The sequence below is a fragment of the Gymnodraco acuticeps genome, unplaced genomic scaffold, assembly GCF_902827175.1.
Source record: "Gymnodraco acuticeps unplaced genomic scaffold, fGymAcu1.1, whole genome shotgun sequence".
NCBI lineage: Eukaryota > Metazoa > Chordata > Actinopteri > Perciformes > Bathydraconidae > Gymnodraco > Gymnodraco acuticeps.
In genome coordinates, this window is record NW_022990981.1 from 848,564 (window position 1) to 875,595 (window position 27,032).

At 39.7% G+C, this 27,032-nt stretch overlaps 4 protein-coding genes across 8 annotated transcripts; 1 reads left to right on the top strand and 3 right to left on the bottom strand.

Annotated features, from left to right (window-relative positions):
- Window positions 1–818: 818 nt before the first annotated feature.
- On the bottom strand, window positions 819–3,141 carry magoh (mago homolog, exon junction complex subunit). The gene is made up of 5 exons (XM_034235619.1): window positions 2,919–3,141; window positions 2,506–2,564; window positions 2,030–2,140; window positions 1,126–1,208; window positions 819–1,035 (listed from the first exon to the last, which is right to left on the bottom strand). The coding sequence occupies exons 1-5, from the start codon at window positions 3,007–3,009 to the stop codon at window positions 936–938; spliced, it is 444 nt and encodes a 147-aa protein (XP_034091510.1). The 5' UTR covers window positions 3,010–3,141; the 3' UTR covers window positions 819–935.
- A 653-nt stretch (window positions 3,142–3,794) lies between these two features.
- Window positions 3,795–6,337, top strand: aatf (apoptosis antagonizing transcription factor). Its single transcript, XM_034235612.1, has one exon. The coding sequence runs from the start codon at window positions 3,877–3,879 to the stop codon at window positions 5,470–5,472; it is 1,596 nt and encodes a 531-aa protein (XP_034091503.1). The 5' UTR covers window positions 3,795–3,876; the 3' UTR covers window positions 5,473–6,337.
- Window positions 6,338–7,186: 849 nt separating this feature from the next.
- On the bottom strand, window positions 7,187–15,514 carry uck2a (uridine-cytidine kinase 2a). Its single transcript, XM_034235618.1, has 8 exons — window positions 15,455–15,514; window positions 15,052–15,225; window positions 12,666–12,825; window positions 11,217–11,313; window positions 10,812–10,954; window positions 9,365–9,462; window positions 9,228–9,276; window positions 7,187–8,221 (listed from the first exon to the last, which is right to left on the bottom strand). Exons 2-8 carry the CDS (start codon window positions 15,151–15,153, stop codon window positions 8,085–8,087), a joined length of 786 nt encoding a protein of 261 aa, XP_034091509.1. The 5' UTR covers window positions 15,154–15,225; window positions 15,455–15,514; the 3' UTR covers window positions 7,187–8,084.
- Window positions 15,515–19,388: 3,874 nt separating this feature from the next.
- On the bottom strand, window positions 19,389–26,926 carry LOC117559020. 5 transcript variants are annotated; one of them, XR_004570908.1, is made up of 6 exons: window positions 25,581–26,832; window positions 24,669–24,925; window positions 24,379–24,568; window positions 24,155–24,245; window positions 23,471–23,625; window positions 19,389–19,732 (listed from the first exon to the last, which is right to left on the bottom strand). XR_004570908.1 is itself a non-coding variant. In XM_034235615.1 (5 exons), exons 1-5 carry the CDS (start codon window positions 25,668–25,670, stop codon window positions 19,554–19,556), a joined length of 786 nt encoding a protein of 261 aa, XP_034091506.1. In that variant the 5' UTR covers window positions 25,671–26,926; the 3' UTR covers window positions 19,389–19,553. The 5 variants fall into 5 exon arrangements, 4 of the variants coding, with proteins under 4 accessions (XP_034091506.1, XP_034091505.1, XP_034091508.1 ...); XM_034235615.1 differs by lacking the exon at window positions 23,471–23,625 and having other exon boundaries at window positions 24,400–24,568; window positions 25,581–26,926; XM_034235614.1 differs by lacking the exon at window positions 23,471–23,625 and having other exon boundaries at window positions 25,581–26,922.
- Window positions 26,927–27,032: the final 106 nt, after the last annotated feature.

The following is a 27,032-nucleotide window of genomic DNA, read 5'->3' on the forward strand; positions in this document are numbered from 1 at the left end:
ATATAAGTGCTTTGTTAATAGTTCTATCGCTCGAAGTGGAGTCGAAAGAGATGAGTTTTCAGTTTGCGCCGGAAGATGTGTAAGCTATCTGCCGTCCTGATGTCAATGGGGAGCTCATTCCACCATCTTGGAGCCAGGACAGCAAACCCACGTGTTTTTGCTGATGGGAACTTGGGTCCCCCTCGCAGCGAGGGTGCAGCGAGCCGTCTGGCTGATGCAGAGCGTAGTGCACGCGCTGGGGTGTACGGTTTAACCATGTCCTGGATGTAGGAAGGGCCAGATCCATTCACAGCATGGTAAGCAAGTACCAGTGTCTTGAAGTGGATTCTAGCAGTTACCGGAAGCCAGTGAAGGGAGCGGAGGAGCGGCGTGGTGTGGGAGAATTTAGGAAGGTTGAAGACCAGACGAGCCGCTGCATTCTGGATGAGCTGCAGAGGTCAGATGGCACATGCAGGTAGACCAGCCAGGAGGGAGTTGCAGTAGTCTAGGCGTGAGATGACGAGAGCCTGGACCAGTACCTGAGTCGCTTTCTGGGTCAGCTGGGGACGTATCTTCCTGATGTTGTAAAGCGTGTATCTGCAGCAACGGGTTGTAGCAGCGATGTTTGCAGTGAAGGACAGGTTGTTATCCAGGGTCACACCCAGATTCCTTGCAGTCTGAGTCCCTTCCCTGTATTGTGTTCGAGAGCTTTCTGTGCATGTTATGGTGTGCAAAAGGCTCCAGAGTTTCTCTCCCACACTGAAACTGAGCCCCTTTAAATGTTCAGACAAAGCCTTTATACCAGCTGCAATGAAATATAACAGAGCTCAGACACAACATTCTTTTCCCACCTTTATTTAAAATAAAAAACAGTTCCACCAAAAGCAAATGTACAAATGCGGTAGTACAACAACAGAAACATTAGCTAAAGAAATTAAAATGTGCAAAATCCACATTTAGATAGGCTTGATCTTGAAGTGGAGGCCGATGAGACTGAAGACGAGACATTTCAGATCCTGCACCAGGTAGTAGAACACACGGAGGCCTTCAGGGTCCCTGAACACAGCGCCAAGAGAAAAGGTTAAAGCCCAGTGTCACTGAACAATCAACAGCCTCCATCTCACAACTCCTGCATTCAGTACTCACTTTGACTGGTTGACGTCAATCAAGGAGCCAATTTTGGAAGTTGTGAATGAAATGTGTTCGTCACCAATGACGATCTCCAGTTCCTGAGAAAATAAGGACAAGTTAGTGCTATGGCTTTAAATACGTTTTTGGTCAAATTCACTACGGTGTCAGTGATTATATTAAAATCTGTGACTGTCTGTATCCATGTGCACGATCAAATATTGGAGTGCTCAAAGCATGGTAGTAAAATGGTATCCCCTTCTTAATTAATAGCCAGTTATAACCACTCTTAAAACACATTTTGGAATGATGTCAATTAACTTTGCTATCAAAGGTTTTTGGTCTTAAAACCTGTAGCATAGAAAGGCATGTTTTTTGTTCTTATGTGTAGCCTTATTTCCTAAATGTCGCATAACTTTTTTCCAAGTGCTATAAAAATACCCCTTTCTAAGAATGCTGTACAAAACCCAAAGGGCTACAAGGCTTCAGGAAGGCCCTGTCAAACTGAATAAATCAGGACTAACAAAAAGTAACACAACTGGAGCTAACAGCATGGGTAAACACCATTATTTCTCTGAATCTGTAACACTGGACAATCAAACATGAACTCGAGTAGGGGCTTTACTAGTTTTTCCAATTGTCTGTTGTTATAAGCTTTTATTTTTGCTTGTGTGTATATGGGTTTTTACAAATGTGCTTTTAATCGGGCATATGTGCTCTTGTATGCTTTCTTTTAATGCCACGTGCCAGGGACTGCAGACGAAAATGTGCCTTTTTGGCTAAATCTGACACATTTACATGATGGACGCAAGTGCTCATGTTAATTAATGTGCATAGTAACTTCTTAAATAAATAAAAATACATTACAAAAAAACATGTAAATTAATTACGATGGTCACTGATGGGGAATTGAGCCACAAACCTGTCTGCCGACTCTGTCAGGGGGCGGCCACAGAGCATCATCTTCCTTAGTGATCTCACTGTCATCGATGATCCTCTTCAGCTCCTCCATCACACTCTTGTGTACATAAGCCTGGGGGTGCAGAGAACACGTTAGTTCATCTGTGGAGCTGTGGCCAATCATTCGTAAGACACAAATGATGTGAAAATATATATGGAAACATCCTGCAAACCGATCTTGATATCAACATGGATTTGGTTTGTAGTGTTTGGCATAGAAATAATGACTATCTGCTCAGCTGAGCATTATTAAAAAGCACTGAATGACATGTTATTGCCCACATATGACAAATGTATGGATGTTTCAACTTCCTTCAGCTGAACCAAGGGGGAGGGATCATCATTTGGGGGAAAGCCTAGAGAGGTCGTGTATGTACACCTGCAGTCATTAACCCTTTATACCAGGACCAACCATTTACGTTTATTGACATAACTTACCTCTTTTCTGATCATGACGTCATTCTTGTAGTTGCTGTTGTTTGCGTATCTCAGTTTGCCTACAACACAATGTTGAATGTTACGTTACAGTAGAAATGTAAAACAAAGCATCCCCCAACAAAACTCATGAGTTTATTTCCATTCCCTGCAGGCCACATGGCGCTTAAACGCTCTGCTGATATTACTTAAAATATTACGGTCTTTATAATAATTATGTTTGCAATAATGAATTGGTCTAGACATGAACTACTATCATTTATAAAACCGTGTGAACCGAAGGACTCATTTGCCGCTCGCAACTGGTTTAGAGTGGACTGCGGCCTAGCATACGTTAGCCATTACTGAGTGGCTAGCTACGTTAGCTCAGAGGCAGGAAGACTAATACATTTGCATTACCGCCAAAATAAACTTACCGTCGGGTCTGAATTCAAACTCCAGGAACTCGTGTCCAAACTTTCCCTTGTGCCCAACATAATATCTCAAATAAAAGTCACTTGTTGACATATTTACTCTCCAGAAAGCACTCTTTCTGGTGAAGCATACGAAACAAAACTCAGCTAGCAAACGCAACCTGGAGCCTCGCTACCCATGTACGCATGCGTAGATAGTCACCGGTTTATGAAACCTTAGTGCCCCGAACTCTGCCTTACAGGGGGTTCTATACACAGTTCAAAACCTCCAAACCTTGTATAAAGCCAGTTAACTGTTGGACTCAAAATGTCCAATTAAGGTGAAATAAATGTAGGCTACAGAGTATTGAAATAATATGTTCATCCTTGAATCTGCATTCCGATTGATAATTATTTTTAAAAGATACTATCTCTAAACTTCACATCCATCTATTATAGCCTGCACAGTCAGATAGTGTCAGCGTAAAAAAACGATACAACTCAATATACTGTATGAATAGTTTTCTTTAGTTTTTAGTAATAAGTATTCAAATATAGTTTATTCTTTAATTCAGCAGTTAATTGTTATTGCTGAAGTTTGGTTGTGCTCATTTCACTTCCGTGTTAACCCTTACTCTAAGCCTACATTAGCTGATAAAAAAATTGTTCTGCACATCATTTGTTCTTTATAATTTCACGAATATACCGGCTATTAAGACATTAAAACATTATTCTATTTTAGCGAGTGTCTTATACACCCGGCTATTGATATTGTTCTGTTTGTATACTATCCCCTTTATAATGAATACATTGTATGTTGTTTGTTATATGAAAAGGGGAAAAAGGTTTTGCCTTGGAAACGTTACCAAGGGGAACCAAATCCCTTTGGTTTAGGCTCGTCGCATATTACTAACGTCATCACTCCGCTCACCCTGAAACTCTCCCTAGTACAGTGCACGTGTGGTTGTTGTAAACTCCCTCCATGGCGGGCTCCTTTTCTCAGGAGCTTGAGGACTTGTTGAACCCTCTGCCTAAATTTGCAGACCCGGAGGATGACGGGGACGAGGCGACCAACGCGAAAGTTACGGAAAGATTCAGCGAGGATGAAGACGAAGATGGAGGCGGCCTCAGTGCCCTGCGGAAGAGCAACACAACCCTGCTGTCAGACACCGACAGACGGTACGTGGGGAAGACAGTGTCCCGTAAACAGCTTCTGATAGAAACTGGGGGATCTGGTGAGGAGGAGGAGGAGGAGGAGGAGGAGGAGGGCAGTATAGAAGAGCTAGAAGAAGATGATCCTTTGGGGGATGAAGAGGAGGAGGAAGATGATTTAGAAGAAGATGACGATGAAGAGGAGGAGGTGGGCAGTGATGCTAAACTGGCGTCTAAGAAAAAGGGGATGACCCTTCCTCAAGGAGTGGACTTCAACAAGCTGACAGAGGGCATGGATGACCTGGGAGTGAGTGAAGATGAAGATGATGACGAAGAGTCAGAAGGCAGCGATGAAGATGACGACGACTCTGAGATGGATGATGAAGAAGGTGAGGACGATGGAACAGTCCGCACGTTTTCCCAAGACAAAGTGGACGAGGAGGTGGAGAAAGGCAAGGCTGTGAAGGAGCAGCTGGCCCTGTGGGACCAACTGCTGGAGGGCAGGATCAAAATGCAGAAAGCTGTGATCACCGCCAACCAGCTCCCGCAGCCGCAGACCTTCCCAGAGTTCAAGAAGAGGGGCGGGGCGGAGCTGGCGGGGGAGCTGAAGAACTCCCACAAGGCTCTGAAAGCCCTCCAGAGATCCCTGCTGGAGCTCCACGACGAGCTGCTGTGGCAGAGCGCCGACACCAGGAGCGTCACTGTGGGGCCAGCCGACGAAGACGAGGAGATACCCAGCGATGAGGAGGAAGAGGTACGAGGTGTAGCGCCCAAACGGAAGCTGGAGATGGCGGAGTACCCGGACTTCATGGCTAAACGCTTTGCCGCTTTCCAGCCTTACCGCAACGCCACGCTGCAGAAGTGGCACGACAAGACCAGGCTGACTCTCGGGAAAAGCAGCAAGGGCTTCGGGGCGTTCGACAGGAACATCCTGACCCAGGTGGAGCAGGTGCTGATGGACAACGAGAGGCTGGTGCGGCGGACGCAGACCCGGCGCTCAGAGTACAAAGTGCTGGGGAAAAAAGAGGTGTCTAATGTCATCTCTGAGCCCGTCTGCATAGAGGGAGAGGAGGTGGAACAGGAGCTGAAGGCCAACACGCATCTCAAGGATCTGGACGAGGATATATTCGACGATGATGATTTCTACCACCAGCTGCTGAGAGAGCTGATCGAGCGCAGGACAAGCGCATCGGACCCCAACGACCAGGTGGCCATGGGCCGGCAGTGGCTGGCCATCCAGAAGCTGCGCAGCAAGATCAAGAAGAAGGTGGACACCAAAGCCAGCAAGGGCCGCAAAGTCCGGTTCCACATCCACAGCAAGCTGATGAACTTTATGGCTCCTGTAGACCACAGCTCCGTGAGCGACGAGGCCCGCAGCGAGCTGTACCGGGGTCTGTTTGGGCAGAACTCAGCTGTCAGGGAATAGTGCAGGAAGTGAGCATGGGAACCATAACAAAGTGCCTGATGCTGAGCAGCTGTTTGTGTTGGGACAGAGACTGGGCAGGCTGTTGTCAGAAGAAACCTGAGAAATGTGTGTCATGTTGTATAACTTTTATACTGAGTAATGTTTTCAGTACGTGTTTTTGCCGAATGATACATTTCTGATTAAAATGTCATACACGAGTGTTTTCACTAAATCAAAATGCCTCGTAAAAAATGTCCATCACACATCTAAGAGTCCAAGTCCAAGAAAATGAGCTTGAATGGATTTTTTTCTCAGTAAAAACCCAAAGATATTCCCAAGATATAAAACAGAGAAAAGAAGAAAGTCTCCATATTCAAGATTCCAAAAAGTGTATATAGTTGTTGACTTTTCCATGAACAACTGATATGGGGTGGCTGTAGCTCAGGTTAGGGCACTGATCTGCATTTAGGGGGTCAGCAGTTCGATGCAGACGAAGAGTCCTCGCGCCACATAATGAACCCCACACTTCTCAGGTATACATGTATTGAGTGTCAGTAAGTTGCTTTGGAAAGGGCGTAAGCTGAGTACTATGTAATGTGAAACTAATCATAACTGCTCTAGACTATCAAATTGATTTGAAGGAAAACCATGTTTTCTTCCGTCATCAAGTCTCACTACTCAGGTGAAGTATGCTCTAAAAATAGTTTGGAATAGGGAACTACCCTAATGTATACTCTGTGGCCCATATCCATACAAACTATCCTTCATACTTATTAATAGTACCATTTTACTAGTTAGTATACAAAAGATCTAAACAATGGAATAAAACCATACTAGTGCAATACAACTGCAGTCTTCAAATGTCACTGCTAATAAACTTCACATAGAAACTACTCAATTGTTTTCCAAGTAAATGTTTTTTTTGGATTTGTGAGGATTTTCACTCCTGTGCATTGTGAGAGAATAGAGTCCATGAACTCACACTCAAATCTGTTTTTTTACTATACATATGTATGATTATACATACTTCACACTTTCCAGTGTGACCCCCCTACACACTGAAGACCTGCTTAGTGAGAATGGCTTTGTGACACTGCAGACATGTGACATTACATCCCAGGCCAGTGGGACCCCTGCTCAATTGTTGACACCTAAAAATATATGTAACTAACTAAACTGTTGTATTTTAGTCTCACAATGAGGATCTTACATTTTCTTATCACAATACTGCCAGAAATGTAACTCAAGTGAAGAAGAAGCTTTTTCCATTATCTATGCTCACAAATACATTAATTTTACGCGACACAGAAGTGTTCTTAAATAATTTTCAAATTCAACAAAGTCATACAATAACAAAAACTAAATAATCAAGGCAGCCATAGAGCAACAACTGAAAATGTTTGTTGTTGAGGTGTCTAAACTATGTGAAGCTGCTGCTCTCCTCCACAGCAGCACATGTCACAGCTTCCTGCTGTTTCTCCAGCCTGGGGGTGTTCCGGGCATCATTACTAATCACTAATACACTGACAAGTACCTCGTACAATCCTACCTGAAAAATATCAAAAGGACCTCTTCCAAAGCAAGCTAAATGTCCCAACTTGTTCTTGCCATCTACCAAATGGCATCAAGTATGTGTAGATACATGAATTAAACATATCGTCTTAAAAAACAACTTGTAATTTTAAATGAAAATTCAGGACCTTGGAAATGATGGGTGCGTCAACTCAAGCAAACAAAGAGTACCTGAGAACTTTATCATGACAAAATGTATACAAGAAGAAAACTCCATTAAACATTTACAGAACACATTGTGTACTAGTACTTCATGTCATTTTACAACTCAATGCATTTAGTAACACCATCTTCAGTGTGTCTTTAAATTAAACTTGCATACGTATGCATCTCAAGCATCAAGTTAATAGTAATCAATGGAAATAATACTTTGTGGTTATTTCTTAATGTAAGCAATTCTTAATGTTACCAACATCACATTACATGGATTGCAGTAATGGCAGTTTCGCATAGCGAAGAAAAAAAAAGACAATTGTTCTACACAGATGGCACAGAAAATGATCTTTGGTGATGTCATACATCAGATGATTTGAGGTGGAATCGGTTGGTTCGTTACACAAATTCAGTTTTTGAATAAAACAGAGGAGGTGCAACTAGGGACATAAAGACAGAAAACTCAGTACATTTGAATTGTAAGTAAAAATATCCTTCATACATCAACATAAAGGTATGTTGCACCTGTTAGAGTATTGAGACATGTAAGGCCCTGCCTGCTTTAAAGCATGTTGCTACACTGTATTTCACCGTATGTCTGAAGGCTGTCAAGTGTTCGGACATCTTGTTTTAGACACCATTCTTCAGTGAGTTTCAGCGCCGTGGCAAAGGTGAGTGAATCATAAGGTAGCCCTGTAGAGTTTTGTTTTCTCCATCTCAGAGTACACGAGTTAAAGAGAAAAAAGGAACTAAACACAACAACCCTTAAACCAGCTCCACAGAGGACTGGTGTCCCTTATTAATTTCATCAGAATCATCTCTAAACAGGCCTTTTGATCGTCAGAAACAATCCAAGCACATTGGGTTGGTACCGATGGACGCTCCTGACCCTGCTGCCCGGGGGCCCCTCAGTGGGGCCGGCTACTGGACTCCATGCTCGGCTGCTTCTTCGTCGCTCCACACCCGTTAAACCAGCCGTTCAGCCGCTTGGTCAGACCCCCGGTCAGAATATCCTGGATGTGCTGAACGATGAGGTTTATGGCAACTGTAGGAAGAGACACAGATATTGTGTGATCAGGCAAAGTGTGCGTCTGATGTTTTACTAATACATCTAAATCACAAAGTTACACAATGATACTTCATTATAAAAAAGAAGGTATTCATTAAAAACGTACTGCTGTTCCTTCAAAGGCCTAATTTCATGCTTTTTATAACATACTAAGGTAACCAGATGTACATTTATTCATCCATCAAATCAGTTCAAAATGTGGCTGGTTCCTAACCGTCTTGTCTTATCCCCTGCTTATCATTGTCCTTTTATAAAAATAAAAATAAATATATATATTGGGGGAAACAGACAGGAAAAACATTTCCAACCAATAGATCCAGACACAGTAGTGGGAAAAAATATATGTTATTTGTAATTGGATCTGAGGCCTAGGGGCCGTCACAACTGGAATCTAAAGAATATTAAACATAAATTGATGTTACCATATTTTCATACAAAATAATGCAATAATATAAACTGTAAACATTTTAATAAAAACCATGTCCTTCCCAAACCTGAATTAGTTTTAAATAATAACTCTTAATCATTATGCTAACATGATCACAACAACAAGGCATTAAGAGTCATACGTCATAATGACGTTAGCATGTAGCTCTGAGTACTTCTGTGCCTGCATACTGCTCGCTTTGTTGTGGACTTACTCAGTTATTTTTTTTGTTCAATTAACTGAATGCTTAGCTCTGTGACTTGATGTTATGGTATAATACATGAGGCACAATTCAGGGCTACGTATCCTGCTTCTACATATTTAGACTTACTTGTATCTAGTTTTCTTTTACACTTTGTTTTGGACAGTTAAAGTTATTTTCTCAAGTCAACAGACGGCAGCAGATGCTTTGACTTCCTTAGTTCCGAAAGCACAATTCCCAACAACAATAACAGCTGTGTCCTTTATGATAACCCTGTTGAGACTAGGATCTCCAACATGTGGTTTCCATTTGTTTGCTATCATCTCTCTCAACTCCAAAGCACACATACTCACCGAGGTTGTCCACTCCTCTCGGTATGATCACATCAGCGTATTTCTTGGTCTAATCAGAATCAATGAAAAGGACACAGGTTTGACCGCGAGTCTACGCTCAGGGTCAAAGTGTTTGGTACATGTTGAATCACACTTACTGGCAGACAGAACTCCTCAAATGCAGGCTTGACAAAAGTAATGTACTGCGCCAGAACACTCTCCAAGTCCCGTCCACGTTCACTGATGTCACGCAGAACTGGCAGGGGAAAAAGTTTGGGAAGAGTTAGCTTTAAAAGAAAAAGTGAATAACAGTAGTCTGTACTTACTTACTGTACAGGACTCTTGTATTTGTTTAGTAAATGTAAGGCTACCACAGGTTTATTTAAATCAGAGACTCCTGGGATATAATGGTAGGCCTACATTAGCCCAGGTAAAAAAACAAATGTGTTGTTTTTAAATATGTGTTATATCTCTCGTCTTAGCTAAACTACGCAAACCACTGCATTCAAATACTTTACAGATATGACGGATGTTAACATCTCATTCCAGCAGGAAAGTGAATACATTATTTCCTAAAACTCCTATATCTTTTTGATCAAAAGTCGTGTTCAATGGCATTATAACGAGAAAAAACGTGGCTGAAGGTTAATCCATAGGTTATAGCAATGTGTATGTCACTTTGAAAAAATTATTGATAATCCGTAATTCGATTTTTATACAAAAATCGGAGAAGAAAAATTAGCTGCTAATGGTAGCCACCAGAGGTTAGCGCAGCTTCCGGTTTTTCTACGCGTCACTATCACTGCTTATTTGGTAACCTGTGTGTATGTGGAACTTTCCCTCGATTCCATTGGCTCTGACGGTTAGAAAGAGATGTCAATCATCAAAATCGACCAAGGGGGGCCAGAGATATGGAAAATCCACCCAAATGACCCCAGAAGTGGGTTTCTTTTGCCAAACCTCTCTAAAAAAGGTTGAATGTCACTTGTTTTGCATCAATCTTGATACAGGGTACTTATTATATGTTGTACTTTGGATTCCTAAAGCTTTTAGTCTACTAACCCATCATTCAAGGTTAGTTTTCACTATAAGTAAAAAATAATTTTTGGACGGACACTATAATTTACAGTTTTTTTACTATGTTCAATCTGAATTTTCTTTAAAATAAAAAACATCTATATTGATTCTGACTTTTCTACATCCAACTCACAGGTTTATCATTACTTTGAGAAAAAAGATTATTAATTTTCCCCTTTTAGAAGGGAAGATATGGTCATTTGTTCTGGAAATGTCATTTTCGAGCATGAGACCTGAACAACAGGTTTGAGGCCTAATATATGTTTTATGCTGTTTAGCTCTTATCTCATTTTAATTTGTTGAATCATATTTTCTCATCTTTTTTAACACATTATTTTTCAATTCCCTTTTACCTTATATTTACTGTCACTTTTTTTGTTTTATCTCTACAGTATTTCTTCTTGTATAAAAAGGTTCGTAGTAAATGCTAAAAAAAATAAAAAAGCTGTAAGAAAAATAAAATAGTGTCTTGTTTGTTGCGTTTAGAAACAGATGGGATTTGCCCCTCGTCATGCTCGTGTGTCTCACCTCTTCGAGACAGACGTGTGTCTGCGTCGGTGTCCACAAACAGCTTCATCTGGAAAAGGTCACGGATCTCCTGAGAATAGAACATGAGAATGCCCTCAAACAGCACCACGTCCGCCGGGTACACCGTCACCGTCTCCTCCTTCCTGCCGCACCAGAAGACATTCAAAATAAAACACTCAGTATGCAACATCTGCTAAACCAAAGATTGTATAGAACTGAGCAATGGCGTTAGAGAAAACAGTTTCCATTCATCTCACTATGCTTTGAAAATTAATGTAGATAAAAGATTAGTGTAAATAATCCAACACAGTAGACATCCTGTTTAAGATAATGTTACTGCTGTTTTATGATCTTATATAGTATACTGCTTTTACTTTGTCCTTTATGTGGATCAGAATCATTCACCTGGAGTGGGAAACAAAGTCGTACACAGGGATGTGAACCGTTTGTCCCTTCTTGAGGTCCCACAAAGTCGAAATAATGAGGTCGTTGTCAAATGCATCTATACAGAGGAGTACAAAACAGTGACAATTATTTATCAAGCATGATCAAATATGTACAAAGTGGAAGAAAAAGCGGGTGAGTGAGGGAGGAAATATTCTAAAAAAAATGTAATTAAATTCCAGTCGTATATTTACGAAACAAATTCACTTGATAATCCCGGAGTTTAAAGTTGTAAATGATCTAGGAAAAACTAACACATTTAGAGAAAGATATTCTCTGGAATAAAGTCATACACATGGAAAGTAGAGGTAGATTTACTGGAACAATTTAACAGGCTACACATTTAGCCAGTTACATTTTAACACATTTGCAAAACAAAATATTTGATTAATCTCTGAGATCAAGGTGGTTAAAAAAAAAAAGGAAAGTATTTGGGTACCACTTTACAATAAGACTACCCTTATAAAGGGTTTACAAATAGTTTGTAATTCATTTATCAATTAGGTTGTGAACACTTTATAAATCATTAACAAGCTTTTATAAGACATGAGATAAACAGGGCAACTGTGACCGGTTGCTTGCCAAATAGTGAGCCCACATTTATCTGTACTGCTAAGCCTTATTAGAAATGGTAGTAACTCATTAATAAATGGGAATGTTTTTTACACTTTACAATAAGACTCCCTTTTGGCAGTTATACATGTTAGTAACTCATAAATAAATGGTCATAAAGAGATGCCAAGAAACATCAAGATGGATGGGGGGGGGGGGATCAACTCAGTGAACAACAGATACCAAGGATGCTGGCTGATGAAGAACACGAAGTAAGCTAGGTAGCCAATATAAGGCTTAGTCATCTTGCCAAATAGTGAGCCTGTGTTGATGTATGAAAACTGTTAGAACTGGTTTATAAATGGTTCTTAATGATTAATAAAGTGTTTACAACCTAATTAATAACCTCATTATAAACTCTTTATGAATCCTTTATAAGGGCAGTCTTATTGTAAAGTGGTTCCAATATTTGTAATATTCAGTGAATTTATATATTTTTTTCAACAACAACATTTCCACATGTCTACTTTAGGGAGGAGGAACAACAGTATGGAAAAGTTATTCACATGCACATGACTTTAATATCTCAGGAGAATCTTTTCAATCTTTGTTTTCCGTAACCATTAGATTTTAATATACCACTTTAATCTCTGGAATTCTGTATATTACTCTTATTTTTTTAACCTAGTGACCCTTACATGACATCAGATTTCACCATGCATACCTCACAAAGAGACCCGTAATCTCCTAGAGATGAACGGCTGTGTTTCTCTGGTAAACAGCTGCAGGCTTCTATCCATCGCTCTGCTTTCAGACGCTACATGAATACAACAAGGCATGTGATGAGGTGAATAATACCTGGGTGGTCAAAGTTGAACTGGCCCTTGAGGGCCTTGGCCTTCTGCTCCTGGGTGAGGACCCTGTAGAAGCTGTCCTGGCTGAGGATGGCCACTTGTCGCTGGTGGTGGTCGATCTCATTCTGCCCCAGGAGCTCCATGATCTTACTGCACACTGAGGACTGGTCACACATGAAGAAAAACACATGAGTAAATACTGCCACCCAATCTTAGTCATTACATCCTTCGGAACATGAGTGGTTTGATGTACAATTTAGACCTACTTTCATTTACATTGCATTTAGTTGACACATGTCTTCATAGAGGAAAGCATAGTTACTAGAAACGTTTATCCATGTAAAGGCTGAAACTTGGGGTCTTGGTGTGAACCTGGCAGACAGATGTACTCGCAGACAGTGTGATGACAAAATAAAGATTACAGTTTCCTTCAGATAACGTGTGTGGTAGAGCAGGTGCTTCTGAGAGCAGTTTGTTTGGTGGGAAAAAGAGGCAGAGAACCAGGAAGTCACACCCACAAATTACTGCCTGCTGAAAACACTTGTGTTGATCTAACCACACCAAAAATCAACCTCCTGTCACTTTCATGATACACGTCAAGGAGCACAAGCTACCTAAACGTCAGTCATGGAAGAAATATTCAGATCCATAAGTAGGCCTACTAACACTAACCACTTTGAAATACTCCTCTACAAGTCCTGAACTCAGAACCTGATTTATAAATACAATAATTGTCAGCCAATGCATCTCAGGTAAAAGTATTGATAGAGCAGTAAATGTTCCATGGCAGTGTTTTATTTGTACATATGATGTTTGGGGATTGATATGCTGCTGCATTCATGTGTATATTGCATTAAACTGCTGATGTGGTTGGTCTCATGTCTGTTTCCATATTCTAGAAGATCATCATGTTTGTGACTTTGTCGCTGTCCTATGAGAACCACTATATACACTCAACTTTAAATAAGTTACTTAGGAAAACAGCCCTGTTTTCAGATTTGTGTCAATGTTTTTTTCCACATAACCTTGAATATTTAAATCCATTTCAAAAACAATTACTTTGCACACTTGATGTGAATAGTATCTTTTGTTTACTTGTAGGTTGGCCTCATACTGTACACCAACGCCAATCTGTGTATTTATATTGTATATTCTATAGAGATACTTTATGAATATACATCTTTCACTATTAAAATGTCCTTTTTGTTTATATGAATATATTTACTCTTTATTTTTGTTCTATTTAATCTAATTTGTATTTCATGTGCATGCTGCTGTGATGAAAACATTTCCAAAATTGGGATCAATAAATGTATATTTAACCTAATCTAAACCTAGAAATTCAACATGCACATCTGGAGACACACGATTTCCCTGGACATGAAGGAGAATACAACTGTTATCTGAGAAGTAGCTAAAGTGGACTAAAAAGTACAATATTCTAGTAGCAGCAGAAAAGGTAAAACATCTCCAAAATTGTACAGACATACAGTAAATGTACTTGGTTACATTCGACCCCTGTAAATAATAAATACATCTCATCATCACATTGGTTACACATTGAGAGAAAATAAAGAAATGTTTTCCCCTTGATGTGCGTGTCATGATCTCTGCAAAATGTAAAACAATTGCATCATTTCTGATAACACCTATTGAAAGCTCTCTGAAAACCCTTGAATTACTGCACAACATTAAATACAGATCAGGAGTGATATCTCAGATATCTGCAGACATGTCCTGCTGACATGTGGACAGATGAAGTCAGTGAGCCAGCCGGTGAAATTAGGTGAGGGGAGAATCAGACAGAGCTGACACTGAGGTAGGACAAAGAAGACAATAACAGGTCCTGGAATCATCATGATCAGAACTAAAAAGGATATCTATACAATTAGTAAGTTTATTGAGGTCTTTTAAGGTCTGTATCTTTTGTATGATTATTATCTAAGTGGGAGGTGTGATATTCTCCAAGTGTCACGTGCTATCAGCCGGCAGACCCGGTGCAGCTGATGCTAATTAAGTGAAATGTCTCTTTTAACTCTCATACAGCCACCCTTTATATTCCCCTTAATTTAAAAAAAGGAAAATATCTGGAAGACTTTAAGTCTGATTTACATATGACACTTAATTTACCATCTAAAAAAAACATATTTTGACAATGCATGTTATCCTGCTCTGATCTGCTACCGATTTCTTTGCTCATCGAGTAGGCTAACAATCAGTCTAATTTATCCTACAGAGACGTGAAACAAATATGTTTTTATCCCGAAGAAAATTAGGCACGTCATCTTCAAAATTCCAAATGAAAATAAGGTGTCATCTAGCACGACAGCCACCTGATAAACACACAAACATGTCAACGCTTCTGTTGTTAATTATGGAAGGGAGCCCACCTTGCCGCTGGCGGTCCCTCCAGCCACCCCGATGAGGAAGGGCTGCCGGTGCACGCGCTCATGCTCGGCTCCGTCAGGCTTTGTCTCGCGGTCGCCTGCCATGCTTCATCTGCAGCAGCGCGAGGTTGCGGCGCTCTCACAATACTCGTGCGCTCCTCCCCTCTGATGATGATGCTGAAGGTGAGGAGAAAATTATCATCACACACACGTTGATGGAAAATGTGTGTTTTGCTAACAAAACTGAGACTGCATGCCATCTGCTTCTTTTTTTGAAGTGAAAGCATATGGAGCCCATTAAATTAGCCTATCATAAGCACATCCTGATAAAAACTTGCAAGATTGTTTTATTTATACGAAATGTAAAACCTTAACATCACATTTGTCAAAACACTATGTCACTGACCTTTGGGTGGTCTTCACACAGGGTACTTCCTGTTTGAAGGTTTTTCCACCCTCATCTGTGATTGGACATTTGAGAAGTCATGTGATTTTGATCGCATGATATCACAGCTTGTGTTAACCCGTTTAATTGACTCTCATTTGTTTGCGGAAGACCTACACCCATTTGAGCTTATAGGTGTCCCACATTAGGGCAACTCACCCTAGCACAGTGGTTCTCAAACTTATTCTGTCAGGCCCCCCGCCTGACAGAATAAGTTTGAGAACCACTGTGCTAGGGTGAGTTGCCCTAATGTGGGACACCTATAAGCTCAAATGGGTGTAGGTCTTCCGCAAACAAATGAGAGTCAATTAAACGGGTTAACACAAGCTGTGATATCATGCGATCAAAATCACATGACTTCTCAAATCTCAAATTTGGAGAAAAAAAAAAGTTTAAAAGCATCAATCTGGTGCACTTTGAGAGCAAAATGAAGAGATCTATGGATAACTCTCTCAACACCCATATGAAACAGAACAGTTAACAGATTTACTATTTCTTTATGGATATTTTACAAATTACTCCCCTTTTAAACTTTATTCATTTTTTAATGTCATATAGTATTTCATACCTGTTTTTAATTTATTCTCTTATTTTTTTATAACTATAATGATCATATAAATGTGTGCCTCAGAAATAATTGTTTACATTAATGGTGACCAAAACGTTTGAGACCCACTGAGATAACACTGAGAGAGTCCTTTAGCTCACTGAGTCCCTCAGTCTGACAGGAGAGGACTCTCCTCCACTTTGTTGTTGAAAGAACTCCTTATATCCGTTAGCGTAGCTCGCTAGCACCAGAAGCTAACATCAACGATCTCCGGTACCGGTGCGCTCTCTCTCTCTCGCTCGCGCACGCACACAAAATGGCTCGTTCCACACACACACAGAGCCAAGTTTTAATGAAACACAGAGACCCAGACGTAATAGTACTGTATCATATTATTTTCGAATCAATAATTTTTCAAAATATGTTTATTTTTTTAATAACCATTTTTCCTCCTGGTCTCTCGCGCCCCCCCCTGTCATGCCTCCCCCCCTCCACTTTGAGAACCACTGCCCTAACATGGCCTAATACAAAAAACGAGGGATTGTTGTGAGACAACATATATTTTTAATACTGAGACATGTTAATGCTCTGGGGCCTCATTTATAAAGGGATATAGGATACGCTCAAAAAATGGCGTACGCGAGTTTCTACGCAATGTTATATAAAATACTAACTTGACGGGAAAATGTGCGGCCCTCCACGCAAACTGTAACCCATGCGTACGCACTAAGCACAACAACGGGAGAGACGAGAAACTGCGACACCGCGTTGGCAGAAGGAAGAATGGAGAGAAATATGTGGAAATAATACCATAAATAAAACGTTACCTCTCATTTATCATATGAATAATTCATTTTCACACATTGATTAAAGCCAATCTTAAAATGATTAAACAAACGCCTGTTTGAGACTCCTCAGTGCACACGAAAACATAACTTTGAGAAATAAATAAATACGGATGTTATTTAAAACCACCTCGAATATGTTGTGTTAATGTTATGAAATGTTTTCTCATAAATGATGCGGTAAGCAGGAGGACAGAATTACGTCTAAACTGACGCCGTTTTGCATTTCTATAGGTTGTAGATACGAGCATGGTTTTATATACTATCATGTTTAATCGTGTTTTATGCCGTTTTCTAAGACTTGATAAGTCGCTCATAAAACACAGGAGGTATGGAAGCTAAGAACACCATATGTGGTAAATTGTACAGCTAATATAACACAACACATTAGTTGTATTTCCTTTAACTGGTGGATTATGGATATATAGTTGCTGATTGAAAGCTGGACGAAGGTACGTTTTAACAGTTTGTTTTTTCGTTCTAATTGAAAAAAAAAAAAAAAGCAGAAACGGGTCTTTTTTTTGTTTTTCAATTTTGCCCCAAAACTAAAAAACGGAAATTCAGCTCGTTTTTCTGTTCTTACTGTTAAAACAAGTATACCACTCAATGTTTCGTTTCCATAAGTGGGTGTGTCTCCAGCGCCTCCTTGCTTCTGATTGGCTAGTGTGCCGTACTCTTCAAAATAAAGGTTCTACGTCTTTGCCTTTAGACTGCGTTACAAATATACGTATATTATTATATTCATACATCACTGATTCTTGAAACTTTGCCAAAAACATGTCCCACTAAGAAAAGTGCTAATTCTGTTGGAAATGAATAACATTTTCATGAATAAAAATAATCAAGGTTATAATCAGAGGGTCTTCTGCACAAATGTATGGTTCTTTCATAGTTTTATTTTTTATTTTTTATTAATTTAATGATTATATGCTGGCCCATTGCCTACAAAATCAGTTGTCCTCGGATAGGAGATAATCATTTCAACTTGATTAAAAAAACAAAAAGTAATAATTTAATAGAATAATATTCTTACCAAATGAAAGAGTACATTGTAATATGTATTAAAAACTACAAACAGTGAATTTTGAACAATATTTACCATTATTTTGTGGTTGCTCAAAATGCGTCCCACATATTCGTCACCACCGTCAGATATTTATAAAAAGCAATAAAATCAGGCAACTACAAGGTCAGCTACATTCCTTAGGACCCCCTTTTCAAACCTTCAGCTTTACTGCATGCTTCAAGATCACTCAAGCTCCTGTACATTTGCTATTTTCTCTAAAACTTGTACATTTTTTATCTGACTGCTTCTGTCACAACCATAACATGTCAACACCGTCTCTTTTGTATAGAACATATTAGATTAGATTATGACATAAATGTATACTTTTTAAGACGAGGCCTGAGGTAGCTAGCAACAGAGGGGAAACAAGATGGCTAATGTGAACAACTCATGCATATCATGTAAAAGAGTAGGTTTTTGTCACCACCGTCAGACATCACCACCGTCAGATTGTCTGTCTGACGGTGGTGACATACTGTCTGACGGTGGTGACAAAAACCTCAAAATGTTACTCAAGGGAGGCTAAAGTATATTTATTTACCACAATAACAATACACTGCATGCTACTACCACCATTGATGAACCATATACAAGTACAGAAGACAGTCTGTCCTTATGTCTGTCTTTCTATGTATATGTCTGTCTCGATGTCTTTCTATCTCGATGTCTGTCTGTCTGTCTTTCTGTAACTATATTTTAGAGTTTAAAGCGTAGCCACTTTTACTCCACTACATGTATTTAATACCTTTAGTTACTTAACAGATGTGGATGAATGATGTGAAATATAATCAAGTGTTGAATCAGACTTTAGTTCCACCTGGAGTAAATTCACAAGCTACCCTGCAGTATACAAAGTCATTCAAACTAGCTGCACCTTTACCAGCTTTGAGAACACTTTCATGATCAATCATTATAAAATATATCATATTTATTATTCTGAAATGGACCAATCTGCACAATGACTACTTTTACTGTCGCTACTTTCACTATATTTTGATGATAATACTTTTCTACTTTCACTTGAGGAACATTTAGAATGCAGGACTTTTACTGTAACAGAGTATTCCTACACTCTGGTACTTCTACTTTTACTCAAGTACAAGATCTGAGTACTTCTACTTTTACAAGATCTGAGTACTTCTACTTTTACAAGACCTGAGTACTTCTACTTTTACTCAAGTACAAGATCTGGGTACTCCTACTTTTACTCAAGTACAAGATCTGGGTACTCCTACTTTTACTCAAGTACAAGATCTGGGTACTCCTACTTTTACACAAGTACAAGATCTGATTACTTCGACAACCTCTGATTAATGGTTGATTTCCAAATGTTCTGTTGGTGCGTGGATGATCAAATAATAGTGTTTGATTGTATTGCCTTACGTGCAGCTATTTGCCTGTGTTTAGAAACATAATTAAACAAACCATGGACACACATTCAAACAATTTTCCATTTATTAAACATTGCAGATGAACAATTAACAAGTCTTACAGCTAAAGAAAACTACAACAATCATTTTCTGTATGATGATATCATGGAACCTGGAATTTGAACACACACCACTTAACAATAAACAATAAACGACTGAACTGCTGTCCACTTTAGGGTAGGGCCCTTAAAGCATCCAGTGCTGCAGACAGTCCAGCAACCTGGGTATACACTGGCTCCTGATCCCTGCACTTAAGGCATTGGGGAGATGTTATCCTCCACTCCTCCACACAGAGCCTGCATCCCACGCTGCTTCGGCAGCAGGAGGAAAACATGGGTCCAGTCATTGTGTCTTTAAAAAGAAAAAAGACAGGTTTTCAAAGATATGCTGATAGTTACTGATTGATGTCATGGACTGTATTTCTGAAGCATGCACTCAAACTGAGAAAGATACTGTTCAGAAATAGATTTGAAAAGATTAAATGGAGCGAAGGCTGCGAGCTAGTTCAGGCAGTCAACTCGAGCACTTATGCTGCATTCATACATAACGCTCCCTTGCCACTCTACAACCAACCAAACAGAGTCTCCTTAATATGCCGCTCTATTTAACCTGCCAGATCTCTCTCCATGCATTGCTTGCTGCTGCTATAGCTGCAGCTACCTCTACGTCGCTGCTGCTTGCTGCCCCACCACCACCCCAGCTTCCACCTGTAGGCTCGGGGGTTAGTTATTTAATCATCACTCATCGTGCTATGTATATCTATGGAGTGATGATGCCCGAGCCTAGTCGCCAAACTCAACTATATGCTGCTTCTAATAAACATGTTAAAGGAACACGTGAGTTGTGTGACTGAACTTAGAATAATATGAAAATCCGGCACCTATACGTTTTATTTTTTAAATACTGTTTGTTACACTGAGCATTATTCAAAGAGAGGATCAATCAATCAATCAATCAATGTTTATTTATATAGCCCAATATCACAAATGTTACATTTGTCTCAGTGGACTTTACAGTTTGTACAAAATATCAGTATGACAATACGACACCCTCTGTCCTTAGACCCTCACATCGTACAAGGAAAAACTTCCGGAGAAAACCCACAGTTTAAAGGGAAACATGGGAGAAACCTCAGGGAGAGCAACAGAGGAGGGATCCCTCTCCCAGGACGGACAGACGTGCAATAGATGCCGTGTGTAAATTGAAAAGATAATACATTTTCAACATAGGTAGTCCAAATGTTTGGAAATGCATGTGTGTATAATAGGAAGATGAATCCACGAGGATATCCATCCAGGACCTATGATCCAGGACCACAGCCACGACTCAAGACCCAGGGCTCGCGATCCAGGACAGAGCAGCGCAGGATCATCCATGACTCCGGATCCCGGCGTATATAGACACCAAAAAGAAAGACATTTGGGGAAGCTGGGTTAATCGGAACATGAGAGTACACAGGTATAGACAGAGAGAAGGAAGAAGTAAGATGTCCCCCGACAAACTAAGCCTATATCAGCAAAACTAGGGGCTGAATCTAATCAGCCCTAACTATAAGCTTTATCAAAAAGGAAGGTCTTAAGCGCACTCTTAAAAACGGATAGGGTGTCTGCCGCCCGAACACAAACTGGAAGCTGATTCCACAAATGTGGAGCTTGATAAGAAAAGGCTCTGGCTCCCATTGTACTTTTAGAGATTCTAGGAACAACCAACAACCCTGCATTCTTGGAACGCAATGCCCTAGTAGGACAGTAGGGTATAATGAGTTCTTTAAGGTAAGATGGCGCCTGCCCATTAAGGGCTTTGTAGGCGAGAAGAAGAATTTTAAATTCTATCCTGTGTTCTATAGGGAGCCAGTGTAAGGCAGCCAGAACAGGAGTAATGTGGTCCCTTTTCCTAACTCTGGTTAGTACACGAGCTGCAGCATTTTGAATCAGCTGAAGCGACTTGACTGACTTCTTGGTACACCCTGATAATAAAGAGTTACAATAATCCAGCCTTGAAGTAACAAATGCATGGACTAGTTTCTCTGCATCGTTTTGAGGCAAGATATGCCTGATTTTTGCAATGTTACGTAGATGGAAGTAGGCGGTCCTTGAAATTGATTTTATGTGGGCGTTAAAGGATAAATCCTGATCAAATATAACACCAAGATTCCTTACAGTCTCACTGGAGGCCAAATTAATGCCATCCATGGTTAATATATCCTTAGATAATTTGTTTCGTAGATTCTTCGGGCCAAGTACAATAACTTCAGTTTTGGTCGTGTTTAACATAAAAAAGTTTAAGGTCATCCACGTTTTTAAGTCCTTAAGGCAGTCTTGAATTTTATTTAGATGATTAATTTCATCAGGCTTGATTGATAAATATAGTTGAGTATCATCCGCATAACAATGAAAATGTACAGAATGATTCCTTATAATATTGCCTAACGGAAGCATATATAATGTGAACAAAATAGGTCCGAGCACTGAGCCCTGTGGCACTCCATGGCTAACTTTGGTTTGCGTGGAAGATTCCTCATTGACACGTACAAACTGAGAGCGTTCAGATAGATAGGACCTAAACCAGCCTAAAGCAGTTCCCTGTATGCCAACTAAGTGCTCTAGTCTTTGCAATAGGATATCATGGTCGATAGTATCAAATGCAGCACTGAGATCGAGCAAAACAAGAATAGAGACACGTCCCTTGTCAGAGGCTATTAGAATGTCATTTGTGACTTTAACCAGAGCTGTCTCTGTGCTATGATGTGTTCTAAAGCCAGACTGAAAATCTTCAAATAAATCATTGTTTTTTAAGTAATCACACAGCTGTTTTGCGACTGCTTTCTCGAGAATTTTTGAGAGGAACGGAAGATTGGAAATAGGTCTATAATTGGCTAAAACCTCTGGATCGATGTTGTGCTTTTTAAGAAGCGGTTTTATCACTGCTACTTTGAATGATTGTGGAACATAGCCTGATAATAAAGACATATTCATAATATTTAATAAAGAAGTGCTAATTAATGGAAAAACTTCCTTCAACAGCTTAGTTGGAATTGGGTCTAACATACACGTTGATGGTTTAGAAGAGAGAATCATTGAATTTAATTGTTCAAGGTTTATGGCTGAAAAGCATTCTAGTTTACTATCTAGTGTAATATTAGAACTTACGTTTCCGGGAGCTGTTGATAACACTATACTGGTCAAAGGCAAGAGGTCATTAATTTTGTTTCTAAGAGTAACAATGTTATCATTAAAAAAGCACATAAAATCATTACTACTGAGTGCTATGGGAATAGAAGGCTCAATTGAGCTGTGGCTTTCTGTCAGCCTGGCTACAGTGCTGAAAAGAAATCTTGCATTATTCTTATTCTCATCTATTAATGAAGAGTAGTAGGCTGCTCTTGCTTTACGCAGTGCTTTCTTATATTCATTGAGAGTAATATGCCACATTAAACGAGATTCTTCAAGTTTAGTGGAACGCCATATCCTTTCAAGTTGTCTCGACTTTTGCTTTATTTTGCGGATTTCGGCATTATGCCATGGAGCTAATCTATGTTGTTTTATTTTCTTCTTTTTCAAAGGAGCAACAGAGTCTAATTTTATTCGCAGCGCATCTGTAGCACTATCAACAACATGATCAATTTGGGGTGGTGTACATTTTGTATAAGTTTCCTCCCTTACATGCAGACATGCTATCGAGTTAAGTATTGGTGGAATCTCTTCCTTAAATTTGGCTATAGCACTAACAGATAGGTTTCTGCTGCAGGAGCTTTTGACTAATGCTTTGTAGTCTCGTAACAGTACTTCAAAAGTTACTAAGAAATGGTCGGATAAAGCAGGATTATGCAGTTCGACTAATAGTTGCTCAATTTCAATACCATAAGTCAGAACAAGGTCGAGAGTGTGATTATAGCAGTGGGTTGGTTTATTTACACTCTGACAAAAACCAACAGAATCTAATATAGAGTTAAATGCAACAGTAAGGCTATTTTTATCATCGTCAACATGAATATTAAAGTCACCTACGATAATTACTTTATCTGTTTTAAGAACCAAAGTTGATAAAAACTCAGAGAATTCAGATAAGAATTCTGAAAAAAAACAATACCTCTGCAGATCAAACAGCTGCCTGTTTGACTTCTGGCCTTGGTACTACCAAGTCCTGGCTGGCTGCCACTATGTCACAAATCTTCCTGGTGACTTCTTCCAGGCCTTGGGATGCATCCAGCAGTTCTCAGTGTGTGGACTTCAGATAGCTCATTTCTGTTTTTGTCACATTTTGAAAATAGTTTAAGTATTAGCAGTCATTTAAGATTGTTTCTTCATTTTATTAGAGATAAAAGAAAGTTATGTATTCCATAGCAAATTAGATGATGCTAAATAAACAAGAGCATGTGGAAACATTTAATTTCTTGAAATTACATTTAAAGGATATTGTTTATAAATGCTGATTGTAGAACGGATGTTGACTGTGACTCTTCATACCATGTGCTGACCCACAGAGTACTGAGGTGTGCTACAGTGAAGCCCATGCTTATGCATGTCTGCCCCAGATGGCAAACTTATATAGCCCTTGAGCTGCAAAAATGCTAAATGGCCAGAAAGCAGCCTTTTTCAAATAATGAGAGGGTTTTGCCAGTCTGTTGTTAGCGAGTCAAATAAAGTGAAATGCTGCATATTGTGACCCTTCAGTTTGAGTGCTAGCCCTTCTTTACACATTACATTATTTCCCCTATTGATAGACCAGTTCAAACCTTCTCCAGACAAAATCAGTTTTGTTATCCAACCACACCTGCTTCTTGAGCCTCTTCGACGCCATTGCCTGAAAGCAGAGCTCTCAACAGCATGGATCTTTCTTGCATTCGGCTTCCAGTACAAAGACCCTTTATGAGAGAAATAAAGAGTAAAGACACGTGAAAATAAAATGTTAAAAGGGGCACATTGTTGTACTGATAGCACTTTCAGACCCTTATCTTTTGCACAAATGAAAATGAAATATAGAATAATTATATTTACCAATTGTCCCTTCAGACTCACTATTTCATTCCCAACGGTGTCTGTAAGGATGTACTCCTCACTGTCTCCCATGGCCACATTCACTTTTCCTGTGATCAGTGGAACGCTTGCCTCTGACTCAACAAATCTGATCATGACCACCCTTGTGGAAACAATCTTTCTATCCATTATTTCTGACACATGTATTGACCTGTAATGCAAAAAGAACAGTGACACACATTTAGTTAGCAACATGGACTAAAACGTAACATTCTAAAGCATGCCAACGTATGAAATGGGCATCTCATTACCTTTGAAATGACCGAGGGGTGCTAATTGATCTAGTCAACTGACTCATGTTTGCAGTAGACATTGGCTGACTATGACGAAAAGCAAACGGCCGTGACTCAGCTGGCTCTGTCTGGATCCTTTGAGTCTCCCCAGGTTTTTCCCCATGAACCTCATAATGGCCGTGATCAGAGAGGTCCAGGGAGCAGAAAGACCCACTATCCAATGGAAAAACCGCAACGTTGGCGGCATCAGTGATGAAAAGGCTACCTGCGTTGACCTAAAAGAAAATAACAGGTTATATATATTTCACAATTTCCTTTTAAACAATCACTTCTTTGTCTTTCCATGTGTGTCCTTGCATAATTTCTTCCTTTGTGTCGTTTCTTCAATGGTGGTAGTGGTTTATTAATTGTATTAAAAAAACATGCAGTTAGTAGTTAATCCTAAAGATTATTTGTATGCCTATATCAGACCTCAGTATCAATCTAAATGTCACTGATATAGTTTATAAATAAATGTCTTGCTGGACTGTACGACAAAATTGTCTCAGGGCTGTCACCAAGTAAATGCTGTTTTTAAGTTGTTGAAGTTTCTTCTTGCTTCGCTTCTGAAAAGTTCAATTATAGTTATGCAGTTATTTGTGCAAAACAGTTCATATAAAATCATTATCATTGAATCTTTTCACATCTTTTCATGCCATGTCTATTTTGTGCACCAAATTAAGGATAAAATCCGATAACATCCTAATAATATCCTTCCCCATTTACAATGTGATATCTAAATATTGTTTTGTTTTTAAATGAATGATTAACTGACTCTCTCGTCCAGATGACTCGTAGCTTTATTGCTATTGAAACAAGGTTAGCTTGTTACACGTTAACACACCATGTGCCTGTTCAATCAATAATTAATCACGGATCTCTTAAAAATACCTGAAAAATCCGGCTGATTCTGTCGACGCGCATGTCGTCTATTTTAAGAGTAACTCGCTGGCTGCCTCTGAAAAGAAAGTATGACTCCATCTCCGTTTTTATTGTTAACAATATATTGCTATCGCCGTGTCCGACAAGTCGTTCTTGGCGGTAATGTGTGCATTACACAGGGTGCATTTACGGTATGGTGCCGTAAATGCACCATCAATTTACACCAGGACTGCTGTGCGCATGACAGGAAAGTTTGATCGCGGGAAATATAGTCACCCTCCTTATTAATAATAATGGAGTCCAGTTTGTTGGCCTACAGAGAAGTTATACAAAGTATGATAAAAGATGGTTATACTGATCAAAATATATCCGATCATCTCCACTATGAATGTGGCTTAACAAAAGGGTTCTTCCAAACAAACATCCGTCGCTTTTGTACCCAAAATGGTATAGGCAGAGAGTGAGTGCATGATTCCCAACTGGAAGTAGAGGTTGCTAAAGCAGCTGTTGAGGTGAGGTAGGCCTATGGCTTAATTCAGTGATGTAAAGTAATTACGTAGATTTACTCAAGTACTGTACTTATTACTTCATAGTAATAGAGTGGTGTCGTGAAGCGTCCTAAAACCCGGAAGTAAGTTCCTTCTGGTTCCCTCGACAAAAAAGCTATGCAATTTCGCCATAGGATTTTGGAAAATAGCTCGAAATAATGTCTGTGGTTGACACACATTTAAGAGACGGATCACGTTTTGTTCAGTCGGATAATCTCCACATGTCTACCCTACTTTTATAATCATAAATCGAATCGAAAGATTTATGATTTTAGGACGTGTCACTGCACGACTCTATAGCCTACTGTTGGGTTTCGGAATGCTGGGAGGAGTAATGGCCAGAAAGAATCCAAGACACTTCTTGTAAAATGGACAGGGTTTTAATTATAGTAAACATGACGTTCCTCTGAGGCTGCGACGGGAGAGGGGCCGTATAAACGTTTCAGCTCCGATTATAAACTCTCTGGTACTTCCAGTCTTCTCCCATTGGTTGGCGGCGTCATATTCCGTTGCCCTCTATTGACGTAGCTAAACATCCATTCATAAGCATTTAAATAGCTGTATACATGATAGTTAACCATATAGTAACAGTTGATATGTTAGCATCGCTGAGTGGCAGTTGGAGACGGTGTGTTTAGTATGTAACTACACGCGTTCTCTTCACTAATGCTGCTTGATATGCTACATCCTACTGTGAATGCTAAAAACAATGCAACTTCCGGTTCCGGAAGCTACTACCCCCGATATTTGTCCGTGGGGGAACAATACATCAGTGGACTAAAGTTCCGGTTTCATTTGTTCTCACAATACAAACAAATGTAACGAGCCCTGAATTATGGGTTTTCTTTGAGACGTAGGAGCTGAGTTGAGGCTTAACAATGATGTGACAGAAATACTCACTAATAACTTTGGA

Coding starts and splice junctions, on each gene's coding strand:
- magoh (XM_034235619.1), bottom strand. CDS start 3,009: ATGTCAACAAGTGACTTTTATTTGAGATATTATGTTGGGCACAAGGGA. Junction 2,565..2,918: donor GTTTGAATTCAGACCCGACG/GTAAGTTTATTT, acceptor ATTGTGTTGTAG/GCAAACTGAGATACGCAAAC. Junction 2,141..2,505: donor ACGTCATGATCAGAAAAGAG/GTAAGTTATGTC, acceptor CTGCACCCCCAG/GCTTATGTACACAAGAGTGT.
- aatf (XM_034235612.1), top strand. CDS start 3,877: ATGGCGGGCTCCTTTTCTCAGGAGCTTGAGGACTTGTTGAACCCTCTG.
- uck2a (XM_034235618.1), bottom strand. CDS start 15,153: ATGGCAGGCGACCGCGAGACAAAGCCTGACGGAGCCGAGCATGAGCGC. Junction 12,826..15,051: donor GAGGGACCGCCAGCGGCAAG/GTGGGCTCCCTT, acceptor ATGTGTGACCAG/TCCTCAGTGTGCAGTAAGAT. Junction 11,314..12,665: donor GTTCAACTTTGACCACCCAG/GTATTATTCACC, acceptor TCCTCTGTATAG/ATGCATTTGACAACGACCTC.
- LOC117559020 (XM_034235614.1), bottom strand. CDS start 25,670: ATGGAGTCATACTTTCTTTTCAGAGGCAGCCAGCGAGTTACTCTTAAA. Junction 24,569..24,668: donor ACCCCTCGGTCATTTCAAAG/GTAATGAGATGC, acceptor TTTGCATTACAG/GTCAATACATGTGTCAGAAA. Junction 19,733..24,154: donor CGAAGAGGCTCAAGAAGCAG/GTGTGGTTGGAT, acceptor TTCTTTTTAAAG/ACACAATGACTGGACCCATG.